General features: G+C 45.8%; 1 protein-coding gene across 4 annotated transcripts in view; it reads right to left on the bottom strand.

The window, feature by feature from the left end:
- ice2 (interactor of little elongator complex ELL subunit 2) overlaps positions 1–20,406 on the bottom strand; it is a 117,671-nt gene that overhangs the window by 68,511 nt on the left and 28,754 nt on the right. For 2 of the 4 annotated variants that reach the window (XM_072553144.1, XM_072553145.1), the window contains 4 exons: positions 13,794–14,070; positions 11,741–11,860; positions 7,198–7,332; positions 1,365–1,481 (listed from right to left, as the gene is read on the bottom strand). In XM_072553144.1, coding sequence (XP_072409245.1) covers positions 1,365–1,481; positions 7,198–7,332; positions 11,741–11,860; positions 13,794–14,070 — 649 coding nt within the window. Of the gene's footprint in view, positions 1–1,364; positions 1,482–7,197; positions 7,333–11,740; positions 11,861–13,793; positions 14,122–20,406 lie in introns of all 4 variants that reach the window. The other 2 variants (XM_072553143.1, XM_072553146.1) reach the window with 2 other exon arrangements.

The following is a 20,406-nucleotide window of genomic DNA, read 5'->3' as shown; positions in this document are numbered from 1 at the left end:
TTCTCCTCATCTCTGTCCTAAATGGTCTACCCCGTATTTTTAAGCTGTGTCCTCTGGTTCGGCACTCACCCATCATCAGAAAAATGTTTCCTGCCTCCAGAGTGTCCAATCCTTTAATAATCTTATATGTCTCAATCAGATCCCCTCCTAGTCTTCTAAACTCAAGGGTATACAAGCCCAGTCGCTCCAGTCTTTCAGCGCAAGGTAGTCCCGCCACTCCAGGAATTGACCTCGTGAATCTACGCTGCACTCCCTCAATAGCCAGAATGAGTTTTGTCAAATTTGGAGACCAGAACTGCACACAATACTCCAGGTGTGGTCTCACCAGGGGGCCCTGTACAGCTGCAGAAGAACCTCTTTGCTTCTATACTCAATCCCTCTTGTTATGAAGGTCAGCATGCTATTAGCCTTCTTCACTACCTGCTGTACCTGCATGCTTACCTTCATTGACTGGTGTACATGAACACCCAGATCGCTTTGTACGGCCCCTTTACCTAAATTGATTCCATTTCGGTAGTAATCTGCCTTCCTGTTCTTGCCACCAAAGTGGATAACCATACATTTATCCACATTAAACTGCATCTGCCATGCATCTGACCACTCACCTAACCTATCATAACCTGTCCAGGTCACCCTGTAATCTCCTAACATCCTCATCACATTTCACCCTGCCACCCAGCTTAGTATCATCAGCAAATTTGCTAATGTTATTGCTAATACCATCTTCTATATCATTAACATACATTATAAAAAGCTGTGGTCCCAGTACTGATCCTACATACAGCTAGTCCCATTTGCCAGCATTTGGCCCAAATCCCTCTAAACCCTTCCATTTCCTATATCTACCCAGGTGCCTTTAAAATGTCGTAATTAAACTAGCCTCCACTTACTCTGATCTATCACTTACTCTGATATAAGTGTCAACCAGACGGAATAAAGAGGACGGGTATCTTTCCCTAAAGAAAATGTGTAAATGGCATGGGTTTCTAAGACAAATCAAAGATAGTTTCACGATCAAAATAACTGAAAACTAGCCAAATATTAGAGACTTTATTGAGTGAACTGAAATTTCACAGGCTGCCGCGATGGGATTAAAACCCATGTCCCAGTACACAAGCCCAGGCGAATACAAAACAGCTCCAATGGCGTTATTACTGTGCCACTGTGTCCCATTCAAGTTCACCTTGAGTCAACAGACCGTTTCAACAGAAGGTGAAACCTCTTCTCAACTCCCCGTACAATACCCTAGAGATCAATAAGTCTCTAAAGGACATTGAAAAAATTCTTAGCCAATTCTGAGAATTTGCTCGCAAGCTGCTAATTATTATTATTAAAAGCACATTCACCACGTCGAAGGAACTTACGGCTTGACAAGCAGCTACCCGCTTTGAGGGAGGACTAAACGCAGTGATCGTTTTATAATCTGTTGATAACTGGTTTAAGGTAACGTGAGTCGGTACTCGCAGAAATGAAGCCTTTCCCTGGAGAGAGACAACACGAGACAGATGCACGGTCAGCAATCACCTTTCATTAATAAAGGGTAACAAAAACATTTAATGAAAAAAAACCCACAAGACCTTCATACTAATTTCCACGCAAAGTACACAAACAGAAGCAGAGTAGACCGTTTGGCCCCTTGAGCCTGTTCTGCCATTCAATAAGATAATTAGATTCCCTACAGTGTGGAAACAGGCCCTTCAGCCCAACAGGTCCACACCGACCCTATGAAGAATAACCCACCCAGACCCATTTCCCTTTGATTAATGCACCTAACACTACGGGCAATTTAGCATGGCCAATTCACCTGACCTGCACATCTTTGGAATGTGGGAGGAAACCGGAGCACCCGGAGGAAACCCACGCAGACATAGGGAGAACGTGCAAACTCCACACAGTTGCCCGAGGCTGGAATCGAACCTGGGTCCGCTGTGAGGCAGCAGTGCTAACCACTGAGCCACCGTGCCACCCCATAATGGGTGATCTAATTGTGCTTTGAATTTCACGTTCCCTCACTAACCCTCAATCCCCTCCCTTACAAAAAAAATGAAAATCTGTCCACCTCTGCCTTAAAACTACTCAATGGCTCTAAGTTCCAAAGTCCCACAATCTTCGGAGAGCCATGAACTCTCCGTAATCCAGTCCTGAAGGGGCAACCCTGAAGTTTACAAACAGCGTCCCCTACATCTTGACTGATCCACAAGAAGAACCATCGCTTCCATTCTCACCTGGTCAAGCCTATTCAGGATTTCAGACACATTGAACAACATGCAAAGCAATTCTTTCTGAGAGTACACTGCCACAAAATTTTCACTTGTCGCATTGCTGCTGCTAGGCCGGCACACCACACGTAGAAATTGGGAGCACTATCCTGCAAATAAATCCATTGGTGACAGAACTGCCATATTCTGAAACACTGTAGTCTTTGTTCAACATCCTGATCATAAAATCACAGAATAATACAGCATAAGATCACAAGATTTAGGAGAAGAATTAGGCCATTTGGCCAATTCAGTCTGCTCTGCCTTTCAATCATGGCTGACGTTACATTGCTCAACCCCATTCTCCTGTAACCTCTGATTCCCCTACCAATCAAGATGCTGTCTTAAATACATTCAATGACCTAGCCCACAGCTCTCTGTGGCAATGAGTTCCTCAGATTCACCACCCTTAGGCTGAAGAAATTCTTCCTCATCTCAGTTCTAAAGGGTCCCTCCTACCAGTGGAAACATGTTCTCCTCAACCACTCAGTCCAGGCCTCTCAGTATTGGGTAAGTTTCAATGAGCTCCCCCTCATCCTTCTAAACTCCATCAAATGCAGACCCAGAGTCCTTAACCGTTCCTCAGAATGACAAGGCCATCGTCCCCAGGATCACTCTCGAGGACCTCCTCTGGATCCTCTCCAAGGCCAGCACATCTTTTCTTCAATATGGTATCCAGAACAGCTCACAATATTCCAAAGATAGTTTGACCAGCCTCAGCAGTACATTTCTGCTCTTGCATTCATACCCAAAACGGACACTAACCTTACATTTTCCTTCAGAACTGCCTACTTAACCTACATGTTAACCTTAAGAGAATCCTGAACTAGGACTCCCAAGTCCCTTTGTGTTCCAGAGTTCTGAAGTCTTTCCCATTTAGAAAATAGTCTAAACCTCTCTTCTGCCCAAAGCACATAGCCTCACACTTTCCCACACTGTATTCCATCTGCCATTTCTTTGCCCACTCTCATAGCCTCTCCTAGTCCTTCTGCAATCTCCTCACCTCCTCCACACTACCTTTGTCATCTGCAAGCTTAGCAACAATGCCCTCCGTTCAAGACCTTTAATGTATAGCGTGAATAATTGTGATCCCAACACTGACCCCTGCCAAACTCCACTACTCATTGATTGCCACCTTGAAAAACACCCCTTTACCCCCTCTCTCTGCTTTCTGACAGTTAGCCAATCCTCTATCCATGCCAGTACCTTGCCCCAGACACCATGGACTCATCTTATTGAGCAGCCTCCTGTGCGGCACCTTGTCAAACCTCTTCCGAACATGCAAATAAATCACATCTACTGGTTCTTCTTAGTTGAACTTGCTTATTACCTCCTCAAAGAAGTTTAGCAGATGCATCAGGCATGATCTCCCCTTGATGAAGCTGTGCTGACTCAGCCTTATTTTACCATGGTAAAAACAATGACTGCAGATGCTGAAAACCAAATACTGGATTAGTGGTGCTGGAAGAGCACAGCAGTTCAGGCAGCATCCAACGAGCAGCGAAATCAACGTTTCGGGCAAAAGCCCTATTTTACCATACTCTTCCAAGTACTTCTCAATCTCATCGTTCATAATGATGGACTCTCAAATCATACCAACGATTGAAGTCAGGCTGACCAGCTTATAATTTCCCTTCTTCTGCACCCCTCCCTTCTTCACCAGACTTGTTACATTCGCTATTTTCCTATCCTCTGGGACCCTCTCTGACACCAACGATTCCTGAAAGATTGCCGAGGTGTTGGTGACAATCTCCTCAGCTATCTCCTTCAGAACTCTGGGTGCAGTCTATATGGTGATTTATCCACCTGTAGGCCTTGAAGCTTCCCCAGCACCACACTTCCCTCTGCTCCCGGACTCCGTTGAAAATCTGGTATGCCGCTGCTGCCTTCCAGTGTGAAATCTGATGTGAAGTACCTATTCAATTCCTCTGTCATCTCTTTGTTTCCCATTCCTCCTTCACCAGCCTCATTTTCCAGTGGTCCAATGTTCACCTGTGTCTCTCTTATCTTTTAGACAGCTTGAAAATAAAAGCTCTTCCTGTCTTCATTTACATTACTAACTAGTTTACTGTCATATTTCACTTTATGTCCCCTTACAACTTTTCTTAGTTATCCTCTGCTGGTTTTCAAAAGGCTCCCAATGCTCTAATTTCCCACTCACCTTCACCACATTGTGTGCTTTTTCTTTTGTTTTTATGCGGTCCCTGACTTCCCTGGTCAGCTGTGGTTACCGGTAGCTTGTTGTTTCTTCCTTGGGATGAATTCCCACTGGGCCTCCTGAGTTACCCCCAGAAACCTCTGCCATTGTTGCTCCACCACCTTCTCTGCTACGCTCCCTTTCCAACTCTGGCCAGTTCCTCCCTCCTGTTTTTGTAGCTACCCTTACTCAATTGAAATTGTCACATCTGATTCCAGCTTCTCCCTCCCAAACTGCAGAGTGAATTCTGAACTAGGATTCCCAAGTCCCTTTGTGTTCCAGAGTTCTGAAGTCTTTCCTCGTTTAGAAAATAGTCTAAACCTCTCTAAACCACCCCCCCCCCCCCCCCCCGAGAGGTTCCTACACCTTCAGGTCCTAATCAGGTCTGTCGCATTACACATCACCAAACCCAGAATTGCCTCTTCCCTAGTGGGCTTGGTGGAACTATTAATTATCCCATTCCCACTTCTTCTTCCATGGTCTCCACAAAAAGTTTGTGTCTAATTCTTGAAAGTTACTACCAAATCTGTTTCCACCATGTTCAATTCTGGTCTCCCTGTTATAGGAAAGGTGTTAAACCTGAAAGAGTTCAGAAAAGATTTACAAGGATGTTGCCAGGGTTGGAGGGTTTGGCCTACAGGGAGAGGCTGAACAGGCTGGGGCTGTATTCCCTGAAGCGTCGGAGGCTGAGGGGTGACCTTATAAAATCATGAAGGGATGGATAGGGTGAATAGCCAAGGTCTTTATCCTAGGATGGGGAGGCCAAACATAGAGGGCATAGATTTAAGGTGAGAGGGGAAAGATTTAAAAGGGACCCGAGGGATAACATTTTCATGCAGAGGGTGGGTGCGTGTATGGAATGAGCTGCCAGAGGAAGTGGTGGAGGCTGGTACAATTACAACATTTAAAAGGCATCTGGATGGGTATATGAATGGAAGGGTTTAGGGGGGAGATGCGCCAAATGCTGGCAAATTGGATTAGGTCAGTTTAGGATATCTGATTGGAATGGACAGGTTGGACCGAAGGGTCTGTTTCCATGCTGTATGACTCCATCACTAAAATCATGTTTCCTTACGATCGCCATCACCAGTGTCAATCACCATCGCTTTTTCGATGCATTTGCCTTTCATCAATACAACATTCTTTAACATATCCGTTAAACTCAAACCAATTCATAAACCATAAAAACAGTCCTCTACAATCCAGCTGACCTTACACAATCAGACTGCTGCTCTCTCAACATCCCTCCCATACATCGATGGATTTAAAAAACGAGAGAATGGTCATCAGGTTTCTCATCTCTGGCTCTTTTTGGAAACTTTATTTTATTCTTTCTAGGGCTGTGGGTGTGTCTGGCTAGGATTGTATTTATTGCCCATCCTTAATTGCCCAGAGGACTGTTAAGTGTCAATCACATTGCTGTGGCTCTGGAGTCACACGTCGGCCCGACCAGGTGAGGATGGCAGTTTCCTTCCCTCAAGAACATTAGTGAACTAGATGGGCTTTTCCAACAATCGACAATGGTTTCTCTTATGGTCACCATTAGACTCCCAGTTTCAGATCTTTTCATTGAATTTAAATTCTACCCTCCACCATGACAGGACTTGAACCCAGGTCCCTAGAAACGTACCAGGATCTCTGGATTAATCGTCTAGTGATAATGCCTCCCCTTGATTAAAGTTCATGGCTCCACCATCTGCTGTCTCAACTCTTCTTGCAGGGTGGTTACCCATTTAAATTCCCCTTGCCATTCCTTCACTCCAACTGCACCGTTCAATCCCTTCATAATTTTAAGGTGGCTGGAGGAAGGTTTGGGGAGATGTCAGTGGTAGGTTCTGCACACAGAGTGGTGGGTGTGAGGAATGCACTGCCAGCGGTGGGACGAGAGTCAAATACATTAGGGACATTTAAGCGACTCTTGGATAGGCACGTGGATGATAGTAAAATGAAGGGTATGTAGGATAGTTTGATTTTAGAGTAGGATAAAAGGTTGGCACAATTTTGAGGACCAAAGGGCCTGTACTGTTGACCTGAGATAAATACTGCCCAGTGAATTGCCTGCGCGAACTATTTAAAGACCTTCTCTCAAGGGGAAAGTGGAGACTGCATGGGAGAACGTCTGAGCAGAACACTGAAAACCATGTCTACAGGCAGGCAAATAGAATACACTGACGATCAACAAATTGTATGGGGTTGATGGTCTCTAATCAACCTTTTCAGAGATGTTATTACACACCTCTGGAGTAGGTGGGACTTGAACCAGGACCTCATGGCTCAAATAATACCACTGCACTAAGAACCCCGACGGGATTGACTGCAATTCTATTTAAATGAACGCACTTTGCTCCTCAATGCCACACACGCGTGCCCAACAAGCTTTAACCCAATCTCCAGATTCTTTAGGCATGCAGGGATGGTTCGTAACCACTTCGATCCTGAGGACAAGTAAAGACAGAGGTCACGACCCTGGCATTCAGGGACAGGAATTACATTGAGGAGAGGCTTCATTAGAAAACGGGATCAGATCAACTCGGGGTTGGTTGAGGATCGGGCGCACATGTCGCGGGATGGTTATCTTGCTTTCTCTCGCTCCGTGCTGCAATCCCTCCGAAAGGTAGAACATCATTGAGTAGTTTATTTCTGACTCCTCCGTCAAGCCCTCGGCGCTGGGACGGACAAGGGAAGCTGCAATAAACGTGAACAAAGCATCAAGCACGATGAGACATTCAGGTCATGGCTCACCAGGCACAGGAGCTTCTTTTCCAGTTGGAGAGCCAGGTCTGGGATGAATTTACCTCCCATAATGCTGATCGTTTCGGAGACAGTGTAAAGTTCAGGATAATTTTTCACGAGTTCACTCTTTGCCATGATAACCTCCTGCAAATAAAGTACAAGGGTCAATTTTAGGTATGTGCTCTGCAAATCCCAATTTTCACATGTTTGGCTTTCACATGTACCCACACCCCTGCATAAAACTTCAGGGCAGCACAGTGGCTCAGTGGTTAGCACTGCTACCTCACAGTGCCAGGGACCCAGGTTCAATTGTAGCTTCAGGTGACTGGGTGCGTGGAGTTTGCACGTTCTCTATGTGGGTTTCCTCCAGTTTCGCCCCACCGTCCAAAGAGGTGCAGGCTAGGTGGAGTGGCCATGGGAAATGCAGGATTACAGGGATGGTGGGGGTGGGTCTGCGCAAGACGCTCTTTGGAGAGCCAACAGAGACTAGATGGAGCAAATGGCCTGTTTTCACACTGCAGGGATTCGATTACACTGTTCTGCATTCAAGCATAATCTCCTGACAACCACGGATTCTGAAGTCCTGTGACCTGCGTTTTCAATGTTAAGGTGCCACTACTCTGCCCCTCCCACAATATTAGGACTACTTACCTCTGTAAATGATAACAAGGACATTACTGTTAAATCTTTATCACACGAGTTAGAGTTCAACTGGGGAATGGTGTTCAATGTCGGATGCCAAACATTAGGAAGGATGTAATGACAAAGGAGGGAGTGCAGATGAAATTTACTAGAATAATATCAAAAATGAGAGAATTCAGTGATATGGAGACACAAGGGAAATTTGGGGTTGCTTCCTTGAAGACACTAAGTAATAGGGATTAAATCTCTGAGAAATTCTGATACAGCAATAACTTCTTCCTCTTCAAAAAAGCATCCGTTTTTAGCTTAGAATCAATCAGCTAGGAGAAAGTGAGGATTGCAGATGCTGGAGACCAGAGTCAAGAATGTGTTGCTGGAAAAGCACAGCAGGTCAGGCAGCATCCGAGGAGCAGGAGAATCAACGCTTCGGGCAAAAGCCCTTCATCAGGAATGCCCGAAACATCGACTCCCCGGCTCCTCAGATGCTGCCTGACCTGCTGTGCGTTTCCAGCACCACCCTCTCCAGCTTGAAATAAACAACAATACTGGAGGGTATGTTTCTAAGGCAAGAGGAGTAAAGTTGAAAGGAGATGTGAGGGACAAGTTTTTAGATTAGATTACACAGTGTGGAAACAGGCCCTTCGGCCCAACAAGTCCACACCGCCCCGCCGAAGCGCAACCCACCCATACCCCTACATCTACCCCTTACCTAACACTATGGGCAATTTAGCATGGCCAATTCACCTGACCTGCACATCTTCGGTCTGTGGGAGGAAACCGGAGCACCCGGAGAAAACCCACGCAGACACGGGGAGAATGTGCAAACTCCACACAGTCAGTTGCCTGAGGCGGGAATTGAACCCGGGTCTCTGGCGTTGTGAGGCAGCAGTGCTAACCACTGTGCCACCGTGCCACCCACTAAACACAGTGACAAGTAAGATGGAACGTGCTGCCAGAGATGGTGGTAGAGGCAGATAGGGGGCATTTAAGGGGCTTTTAGATAATCACATGAATACGCAAAGAATGGACTACGGGCAGGCAGAAGGGACAAGTTGAACGTGCCGTCATATTCGGCACAACATTGTGGGCTGAAGGGCCTGCTCCTGTGCTGTACTGTTCTATGTTCGAAGTGAAACAGTGCGAGAAGCAAGTAAGGTTATAGTTGCCCCACACATAAGGGTGTTTAGATCTGGAACAGGTGCCCTGAAAAGATGGAGGAGTCAGTTTCTATAGCAACTGAACACACACACAAGGATTAATTTGTAGGGCTATGGGTAGAGGGTAAGGATGTGGAGCCAAGTGGCTTCCTTTTGTTCAATAACCTCACGTGGGGCCACTGGTGTTTGTTTAATAGTACACACCAAGTTAGACACCAACACTTTAGGGTGAGTTTTAAATCCAAAAACAACTAGGCTGAGATCGCTAAGCTGGTAAAAATGTTTAAACTTCAAAGCCAATCTCAATCTTCAATCCTCACCTCAGAAACAGAACAAGGACTGAGAAACTGTTGGGCCACCAAATCTATCCAAGGCTAAGTTAGATTGGTTTAGGATCAACAAGGGAGCCCATGCTTAATGAAAGTGACCGACAGGACAATTAAGTTACTGCCACAATCTAAGAGTCACAGAGTCACACAGCACAGAAACAGACCCCTCGGTTCAATTCGTCTGCACCAGCCAGACATCCCAATCCGACCATGTCCCATTTGCCAGCATTTAGCCCATATCCCTCCAAACCCTTCCTATTCATATACCCATCCAGATGCCTTTTAAATGTTGTAATTGTACCAGCTTCCATCACTTCCTCTGGCAGCTTCTTCCATACATGCCACACTCTATGAGAAAACGCTCCCCTCAAACTTATGCTCTCTAGTGTTGGATTTCCCTACCCTGGGAAAAAAAACCTTGGCTATTTACCTTATCCATGGCCCCCATGATTTTATAAGCCTCGAAAAGGTCACCCCTTAGTCTCCAGGGAAATAGCCCCAGCCTATTCAGCCTCTCCCAATGCCACAATCCATAGTTGTGCAGCACAGGAACAGAATCTCCTGCAGAAGCATCGTCCTGGTTTTCCCTGAGAAAGCTGGTCTGAACTATGTACTTGTAATCTGAGAGATGTCTGAAGTTCTTCGGGATTGTTGGGACAGAGCAAAAGTTTGAAGTTGATATCAGAAGAAGAATTCCCAAATCCCACTCAATATAAGTAATCCATCACAAAACAGTGGATTAGTGCTTCTAATCAAAGTGGGCCAAATCATAGAACTGGGTTCCTTTAATATTGTCTAAGTACCTTAAATCTGGACCATTCTGATTTTGTGCCGTCAAGGTCATAGCTCTCACTGGGTAAAGTTTCCTCGCTATAGATCACCAAAAGGTCACTGTGTACATAGAGTGGCCACTGGCTATTTAACCATGCTTATCTCAAGCTCCAGTAAACCTTCACCCAGTACCCACACAATTCCTGTTGAGTGGGATTTGGGAACTCTTCTGATACCTTCTTCAAACTTTTGCTCTGCCCCAACAATCCCGAGGAACTTCAGACATCTCTCAGATTACAAGTACATAGTTCAGACCAGCTTTCTCAGGGAAAACCAGGATGATGCTTCTGCAGGAGATTCTGTTCCTGTGCTGTACAACTCTGTATAGGCTAGGTCAAACCAGTTGAGGATGGGCAGAATTCCTTCTCCTAAAACATTAGGGAAAAGGAATCGTTTCACGGTCACCATTACACAGAGTCATACAGTACAGAAACAGACTCATCAGTCTAACTCGCCCATCCTGACCAGGTTATCCAAACTAAACTAGTCCCATTTGCCTACGCTTGGCCCATCTTCCTCTAAAAATTTCCTATTCATATACCTATCCAAATGTCTTTTAAATGTTGTAACTGTACCTGTAGCTACCAGTTCTGCTGGAAGTTCATTCCCTATGGATCCAATACATTATTGGACCTGCCCACGGCTGGAATAAGGTGATCATTCACAACTCTGCTACACATGTCTCCACCTAGTCCCCATCACCCTAGTCTTCACTGACAGACTTTGGCTCCTGGGCAAGTACAGCCTCAAATTTAGATTTAACAACCTTGTTATAAACTCCCTCTGTGGCCTTGTCCATCCTTATCTCTGTCACATACGATCATAGTATCCTCTGAAGGGTGTGGACTTCTACAATAAGCTTCCAATTGATCTTAAATCCCAGTAGCTACCATGGGAGGATTTAAACCCAGGTTACAAAGTAGGAGAAAAAGCAAATATAGTTCCATTTGGGAGCAGGTTTGGATAGTTCAGTATGTGACAATGCTGTAGCTTGAAGAGGCTACTTTGTCCTGGTTATTTTCTAACAAGAGGCTGTGAGCTGCCTGGTTAAGACCACTTGAGTAAACAGCTTGGGAGGCCGTGGGGTTTTGTTTAGAATGGTCCATCTCTCTAAGATTAGGATTTGTAGATTCAAGTTTTTCAGTAGCATCAGAAAATATTAAGGTCTCAACAGAGTTGGGAGCTTCAGTGGAAGTCTCCTGGCTGCTACTCTCTCTGAACTTTCTCTTGATGGTTTTTCCTCCTGGGATTGGAGAACTGCATGCGAGAATCTGTGTCTGAACTTGCCTTTTGTGTGTTTACTGTATTTGAACAGTTAATTAGTAATAGGTACTGTCTCTATTATTCTGTTAAGTTTTCCAACAGAGTTAAGGTATTCTAAATTGCTCTTCCTTCGGCTGGATTTTTAACTACAGTATTCAAAATAAGTTGTCTTTTGCTTAACATCGAGAAGCTTGATCAGTCACATCGCATCTGAAACAGGCACTATACATTTACGTTCAAAATAAGAAAAAGTTAGAATCTAGGTGACCTTCTTATTATATTTTGAGGGGGTCTGGTCTGGTACATAATGAATGACTCGGAGATTATTACCTCAGCGTAATGGAGAGCATCAGGACAGATGATATTGTAATCGTCAGCGCATACTCTCGCCACATTCTGCAGATATTTCATAAATTCCGGCAGTTCATTCCATATAATATTCTTCAACTCCTGCAACAGATGCCCACACAATTACAACATTAAATACTCTCAGCTGGAGGCAAACCAATGATGTGAGAGGGAAACGAGATTGGAAATATAGTCAACAGTGATAGTGCAGAAGAGCAGATGAGCCTGTTGAAAATACTGACAAACAAATAGGACAGCAGTGCAGGTACGGTAAGTAATTACAAAATGGCACATTAGCTTTTAGTACATAGAGTTTGGAATTATAAGTGTGAAGATGTCATATTACAATTTAGATTAGGTTACTTACAGTGTGGAAACAGGCCCTTTGGCCCAACAAGTCCTCCGACCCACCAAAGCGCAGCCCACCCAGACCCATTCCCCTACACCGAACACTACAGGCAATTTAGCATGGCCAATTCACCTAACCTATTTTTGGACTGTGGGAGGAAACCGGAGCACCCACAGGAATCCCACACAGACACGGGGAGAATGTGCAAACTCCACACAGTCAGTCACCTGAGGTGGGAATTGAACCCGGGTCTCTGGCGCTGTGAGGCAGCAGTGCTAACCACTGTGCCACCGTGCCGCCCTAAATTATACAGAGCTTTGGTGATCACCTCTCCTCAGCCTTGAATGTGGCATCACTGGACTGCTTTTTGGGATGAGGGGATACTCCTGCGAGGAGAGACTGAATAGAATGGTGCTACCATTTCTGGAATTTATACATACAGCAGGTCATCACATTAAAATATTGTAAATTATTGAGGGGCTGGACAGGGTAGGATGTTTCCCTGGCTAGGGAGTCTGAAATAGTCACGGTCTCCAAATAAGGGGTCAGTCATTTTGGATTGAGAGCAGAAGGAAGTCCACTCAGAGGCTGCGTACCTCGAAAGGCTGTGGGGGTTCAGCCACCCAGTGTGCTCAAGACAGAGTCAATGATGTCTTATTGCGTGGGAACGTGGAGCGCAGATTGAAGATCAGGGACGATCTCAAAGCAGGACAAGTTTGGAGGGTTAAATGGCCAACTCCTGCTTTGAGAAAAACAAGCCACTGTCTTTGTACGTATCGTTAACAATTAAAAGTGGAGGAGCCGGTGTTGGACTCGGGTGGACAAAATCAGAAGTCACACGACACCAGGTTTATTTGAAATCACACGCTTTCGGAGTGCCGCTCCTTGGTCAGGCGATGTGGACTTGGCCTGGTGAAGGAGCAGCGCACCGAGAGCTTGTGATTTCAAATAAACCTGTTGGACTCTAACCTGGTGGTGGGTGATTGTGTAATTAAAGGGGAGGCAAATAAACAAAACAATCAAAAGGAAACAAAATGGAGCAGAAATTATCACCGGAAATTGTGGATCTGAGTATGATATGTTGCAAGTTGCCAAATGAAAGATGCGGTGCTGCTCTTACTCCCCATGGAGGGAGAAAGGAACAGAAGGAAGTGCTGCCAGCACAGAATATGGCAATTAGTTCCATATGAAGCATTACAATTCCAGTTAGATTAGATTCCCTACAGTGTGGAAACAGGCCCTTTGGGCCAACAAGTCCACACTGACCCTCCAAAGAGCAACTCACCCAGACCCATTCCCCTACTCCCCTAATGAACCTATCGCTACGAGAAATTTAGCATGGCCAATTCACCTGAATTGGACTGTGGGAGGAAACTGGAGCACCCGGAGGAAACCCACACAGACCCGGGGAGAATGTGCAAACTCCACACACACAGTCACCTGAGGCTGGAATTGAACCCGGGTCCCTGGTGCTGCGAGGCAACAGTGCTAACCACTGTGCCGCCCTGTTACTTATGAACACTTTTTTTTTGAGAAGGTTTGGGAAGGAAAGTGTGTGGAAGGTGTTCATGATAAAACCTAATGGCTGATGGGCTCAAGACAGCTGAGAATAAAGCCAACACGCAGAACTTATAGTATCCAAAACCAGACGGCTTAACATTCACAAGCGCAGTTCAGCTTACTCACAGAATATTGTGTGAGATGGGTCATCATTTTTCTCGATATCCGCCCACTCCTTTGCACGTTCTTGTATTTTTCCATTAACTGCACATAAGTTCGTTGGTCCTTCTCACAGAGGGAGGAAAGGCGGGGATAGGGCACCCGGGGTTCAGGGAGCGGAAACGATATCACGGAAGGTTTGGTGGGCTGACTGGCCGGAGTCGAGGGTTCAGGTTGGACGTTCGGTTTCGTAGCCTGCTGCGTTTCTGGTGGGTCAGGAGGCGTGGCATCTTCCTCTCTTTGCCTGGCAGCAATGTCGAAACAAAGGCCACGGTCAGATATGAATTGAAGCGAGCTGACAGCGTAACACAAGCCAGAGGGTGGAGTCAGCACCATTACAGAGGTGATACCTACCCACGTGCAGCACAAAAACTGACTATTCTGCCCCAATGAGCCCTGTTGGCACCAGGTCTCTACACGAGCCTCCTCCCTCTCTATTTTATGACCCCCCCTAAAGTATAGAGCTCAGACACAAACCCTTCGGTCCCATCAGTCCAGGCTAGCCTCAAATTAAACCAGGATTTCACTGCTCGTTGGATGCTGCCTGAACTGCTGTGCTCTTCCAGCACCACTAATCCAGTATTTGATTTTCAGCATCTGCAGTCATTGTTTTTACCAAATTAAACTAGTCCCACCTGCCTGCACTTGGTCCATATCCCTCCAAACCTTTCCTATTCATGGACTTATCCAAATGTCTTTTATACATTGTAACTGTACCCACATCCACCACTTCCTCTGGAAGTTCATCCACACACAAACCACTAAAAAAAAAGCCCCTATTTCTTTTTTTAAATCTTTCTCCTCTCACCTTAAAAGTATACTTGCTTGTCTTGAAATCCCCGGCTTGGGAAAAGACACCTGCTATTCATCTTATCTATTTACGATCATGATTTTATAAACCTCTATAAAGGACACTCCAGTCAAAAGGGTCTGTGGATGGCACGGTGGCTCAGTGGTTAGCACTGCTGCCTCACAGCGCCAGGGACGCGGGTTCAATACCAGCCTCGAGTGCCCCAGTGTGTGGAGTTTGCCCTGTGTCTGCATGGGTTTCCTCCCACAGTCCAAGGATGTGCAGGTTAGGGTGGATTGGCAATGCTAAACTGTCCCATAGTGTGCAGGGATGTGCAAGCTACTTGGATCAGTCATGAGAAGTGCAGGGTTACTAGGATAGCTAGGTAGGTCTAGGTGGGATGTCCTTTGGAGGGTCTCTGCTGAGTTTGATGGGCTGGTTGGCCTGCTTCCACACTGTAGGAGTTCTATGAGTCTATCCAGCCTCTCCTTAAAACACAGACTCTCTATTCCCAGCAACATCTTGGTAAATCTCTCTAGCTTAACAACAGCCTTCCTATAACAGGGCGACCAGAACTGGACACAGTCCTCCGGAAGTCTCACCAACATCATGTGGAACCTCAAAATGATGTCCCAACTCCAATACTCAAAAGGCAAGCGTGCTAAACATTTTCTGAACTATCCTGTGTCTAGATATATCCTCCCAAACATTTAAGTCTGTTTAATCACCATTGCAACAAAGGTGGCTGCAATATAAATCTGACTCAGCTTCTTACTGAAGATAATGTTACAGTAAATCCAGAGGTGAGGCCCACAACAGAGCTTTCCCAAAGTAGGGCTCATGAGATTTAAGGCAGGTATCGTTGCTGCAGATTTCTTACCAACTTAACAGTAAGACAACTTCAAATCCTTTCACTTTGTTTCTCGTACAGTGGAAGTAACTCAATAACTCAACCTCAGAAGTCAACCCGTGTGGGCGGCACGGTGGCACAGTGGTTAGCACTGCTGCCTCACAGCGCCAGAGACCCAGGTTCAATTCCCGCCTCAGGCGACTGACTGTGTGGAGTTTGCACATTCTCCCCGTGTCTGCGTGGGTTTCCTCCGGGTGCTCCGGTTTCCTCCCACAGTCCAAAGATGTGCGGTTAGGTGAATTGGCCATGCTAAATTGCCCGTAGTGTTAGGTAAGGGGTAAATGTAGGGGTATGGGTGGGTTACGCTTCGGCGGGTCGGTGTGGATTTGTTGGGCCGAAGGGCCTGTTTCCACACTGTAATGTAATGTAATCTAATCTAATCTAATCAACAGATGTGAGGCTGGAAGAACACAGCAGGTCAGACAGCATCAGAGGAGCAGGAAAGCCAACACATTGGCCCAAAGTTAACAATGAAAAGGTAACGGATATGACTTTTCTAACAGTTACAACCTCCCGCAGAACAGCATCGTACAGAAAGGATGCTGCATGGAGTGTCTGAGAGAGCTCTGACCCAGACAGCAGGGTGAAAGTGAGGTCTGCAGATGCTGGAGATCAGAGTCGAGTGTGGCTGGGAAAGCACGGCACATCAGACAGCATCCGAGGAGCAGGAGAATCAACGTTTCAGGCATAAGCCCTTCAGGACGGGTTTATGCCCGAAACGTCAATTATCCTGCTCCTCGGACGCTGCCTGACCTGCTGTGCTTTCCCAGCCACACATTCTCAACCCAGACAGTAGGGTGGCTACCAGTTGAGTGCACAAAAGGATTCCACAAACACACAGAAACAATGAGTAAGATTAGATTAGATTCCCGACAGTATAGAAACAGGCCCTTCAGCCCAACAAGTCCACACCGACTCACCGATGAGTAATTCACCCTGATCCAATCCCCTATCCTATATTTACCCTGACTAATGAACCTAACACTATGAGCAGTTTAGCATGGCCAATTCACCTACCCTGCACATCTTTGGACTGTGGGAGGAAACCGGAGTACCCAGAGGAAACCCACGCGGACATGGGGAGAACGTGCAAATTCCACACAGAGAGTGGCCTGAGGTTGGAATCGAACCCGAGTCCCTCGTGCTGTGAGGCAGCAGTGTGCTAACTACTGAGACACCATGCTGCCCTAGTAGACATGCTGTTTTAGTGAAGTCAGTTAAAGGATAAATATTTGCCAGGATCTAGATGGCACTTACACTTACGTAAGAAATAAGAGCAGCAGGAGGCCATTCAGCCCCTCGACCCTGCTCCATCATTCAATGGGATCATGGCTGATCCAACATTCTTCCCATCCGCTTTCCTGCCCTTTCCCCTTGATTTTCTGACTGATTAAGAATCTATCAATCTCAGCCGTAAATAAACAAGGCCTCTGTCCCCACGGGCTCTCTTCCAAAGACTCTCATCCCACTCAGAAAAAAAATTCCTCCTCAACTCAGTCTTCAATTGGTGCCTCTTTATCCTGAGACTATGCGCATTGGTCCTAGACTCCCCAAAGAGGGGAAACATCCCCTCAGCATTTACCCGGTCAAGTCCCTGAAGATTTCTATATTTTCCAATGAGATCACCAGTCATTCTTCTAAACTGCAGGGAGTAGAGTCCCAACCTGTTTAACCTTTGCTCCTAAGACAATCCCTCCATATCAGGAATCATCCGAATGAACCTTCTCCAAACTGCCTCCAAATGAAACGCTATCTTTCCTTATTTATGGGGATCAAAACCGCTCACACCAGCACCTTATACATTTGCAGTCAGACTTTCCTACGTTTAGACTCTTCTGGTAGCATCAGCCTGCATATTGTGTTCATTGGGCTCAAATCCCCAATATCTCTCCACCTCCGAGGCTCCCAGCCACATTCCTGATGAAGGACTCTGGCCCAAAATGTCGATTCTCTTGCTCCTCGGATGTTGCCTGACCTGCTGGGCTTTTCAGCAACACACTCCCAACTCTGATCCCCAGCATCTGCAGACCACACTGTCTCCGAATTCAAATCCACAAATGATTCAGAGTTGAGAGTGCTGCTACTGACCAATGGCTGACACTTCTCCTTCTAATAACTAAATTGAGTCTCAGTAAACACAAAGCTGTTAAACAAGCTAAATGAAACACAAAGAGCGAGTGATTCAACCCACACACCTGCTGCTCAGACAGAGCCAGGAATAGACAGAGAAATCTATTAAACATTCAGTTATGATCTGTTAAGCATCTGTGTCACGGTGGTCACGTTAAAGAGAACTGGGTTATCCAATGGCTGGCACACAATTACAATGTGAAATGCAGAAAACAGGAGCAAGAGAAGGCCATTCAGCCTTCAACCATTCACCATTCAACAAGATCATGGCTGATCCTCGATCACGGCTGATCCTCGATCACAACTGCCACTCTCTTCGCGTACTCCTTAATGCCTTTGGTCTCTAGAAATCCATTTCTTCAAGTCACAGAACATAAAACATCAAACAGCACAGCACAGTACAGGCCCTTCGGCCCTTGATGTTGTGCCAACCTTCTATCCTACTCTAAGATCAGACTAGCCTACATACCCTTCACTGTACTATCTTCCATGTGCCTATCCAAGAGTCGCTTAAACGTCCAAAATGTATGTGACTCTAAGAGTCTCTGAATCATACAACACGGAAACAGACCCTTCACTCCAAACTACACTAGTCCCACCTGCCTGTGTTTGGCCCATGTCCAGCCAAACATTTCCTATTCATGGACTTATCCAAATGTCTTTTAAAGGTTGTAACTGCACCTGCACTCACCCACTTCCTCCGGAAGTTCATTCCACACCCGAACAACTCTCTAACTAGAAAGGTTGCCACTCATCCTTTTTAAATATTCCTCCACTCATCTGAAAAATATGCCCCCAGATGTAGGTTTGCTCACTGAGCTGGAAGGTTTATTTCCAGACGTTTGGTCACCATACTAGGTAACGTCTTCAGTGAGCCCCCGAATGAAGCACTGCTGATGATTCCTGCTTTATATTTATATGTTTACCCAAAGAAACCCAAACATATAAATAGAACCACAACAATGAGCACCTGAGCTACAAATCTTCTCCCAAACTTTGAACACCTACGGGCGAGAGACACTCAGACAAGACAGGAAATGGGAATCCTGTGCCAACCACCTTAGCGCCACATACGAACAACTCCGGTTCCTGCATGAATGCCGAAAGAATCGAATCCTTCCACTATGTGTCAGATACAGACCACCAGTCAACAATCCACAAGCCAGAGACACGGCCAGACAGAACGGATTCAGGATGATCCAGGTAATGGATCAACAGACTACACAAATACAGACAAGAAATTGCACGCCAAAAATTGTTAATTTCAAAAACCACCAATCAGGAATGGACCCGGACCATAGAACAGGCCGTCACCATAGGACAGAACAGGACCACACACCGTAAAAAAATGGCACTAAAAGAAAAAATGGCCAAGCTAACACGCAACAGAGAGGACACCACAACACACACCTGGGTTAGAAACCTCTCCCACAGACACGGAAGGAACAATACTGGCCAAGGGACTCAACTACAACCACAGGGACGCCAAGACAGCAGACTTCCGAGCAGCACTAGAATGCACACTCAGGAACAATGGACTGACAGAAGAGACACAACAAACAGTGAGACAAAGCATCGTACCCCTGATAACACGAAAAGACAAACACATAACCTCAACACCAAGGAGAGGGAAGCACTAAAATCACTAAGAAACGATAAGAACATAATCATACGACCAGCAGACAAAGGCAGAATGATGGTCATCCTGGACAAAGCAGAGTACATCTAAAAAGCGTAACTACTTGCAGATACCAACACCTACTAAAAGAGGGAGTTTGACCCCACCCCACAGCTCACCAATAGGATAAACAACACACTGAGGAACCTACAAAAAAAATGGACAGATAAACAGATTTGACCTACAGGGAATGAAACCCGAAAGCAACAACACCCCCAGATTCTATGGATTATCCAAAGTGCACAAACCAGACATCCCACTCAGACCCATAGTATCACTACCAGGGACACCGTCACACAAACTGGCTAAAGAACTACAGCAGAAACTGAAACACCTGATCAGCGGATCCAGACACTCTATACAATCGACACAGGAATTCTTGGACATCATCAGAAATATACACATAGACAAGGAAGAAACTATGGTCTCATTCGATGTAACGGCACTGTTCACCTCCATCGACAAAACCCTAGCCAAAGAAACAATAGCCAACCTGCTGGACATACAGAACAGACAACAGGACAGTGAACCTATCAACAAAGACGGCATACTCAAACTACTGGACCTGTGCCTCACAACAAACTTCACATTCAACAACCAAATAGATGAACAAATCAACGGCACACCAATGGGCTCACCCATCTCTGGACTCATAGCAAAAGCAGTAATGCAAAGGTTAGAACAAACAGTCTTACCGCAAATTCAACCCAAACTCTGGGTCAGATATGTGGATGACACCTTTGTAATCATTAAAAACACAGAAATAGAGAACACACACCGGATCATCAACGCCACACTCACAGGAATCCGATTCACTCGAGAGGAAGAAAAGGACAACCAACCCCCATTCCTAGACGTGATGGTACAGAGAACACCGAACGGAGAATTCACCACAAAGGTTTACAGGAAAGACACACACACAGACCAAGTCCTGAACTACGAAAGCAACCACCCCAACACACACAAAAGAAGTTGCATCAAGACACTATTCAAAAGGGCCACAACACACTGCAGTACACCAGAACTGTAAAAAGCGGAAGAAGAACACCTCTACAATGTATTTGCCAAAAAC

The sequence above is a fragment of the Chiloscyllium punctatum genome, chromosome 33, assembly GCF_047496795.1.
Source record: "Chiloscyllium punctatum isolate Juve2018m chromosome 33, sChiPun1.3, whole genome shotgun sequence".
Classification (NCBI taxonomy): domain Eukaryota; kingdom Metazoa; phylum Chordata; class Chondrichthyes; order Orectolobiformes; family Hemiscylliidae; genus Chiloscyllium; species Chiloscyllium punctatum.
The sequence above is the reverse complement of the archived record's forward strand: the minus strand, read 5'-3'. Positions and strand labels throughout refer to the sequence as shown.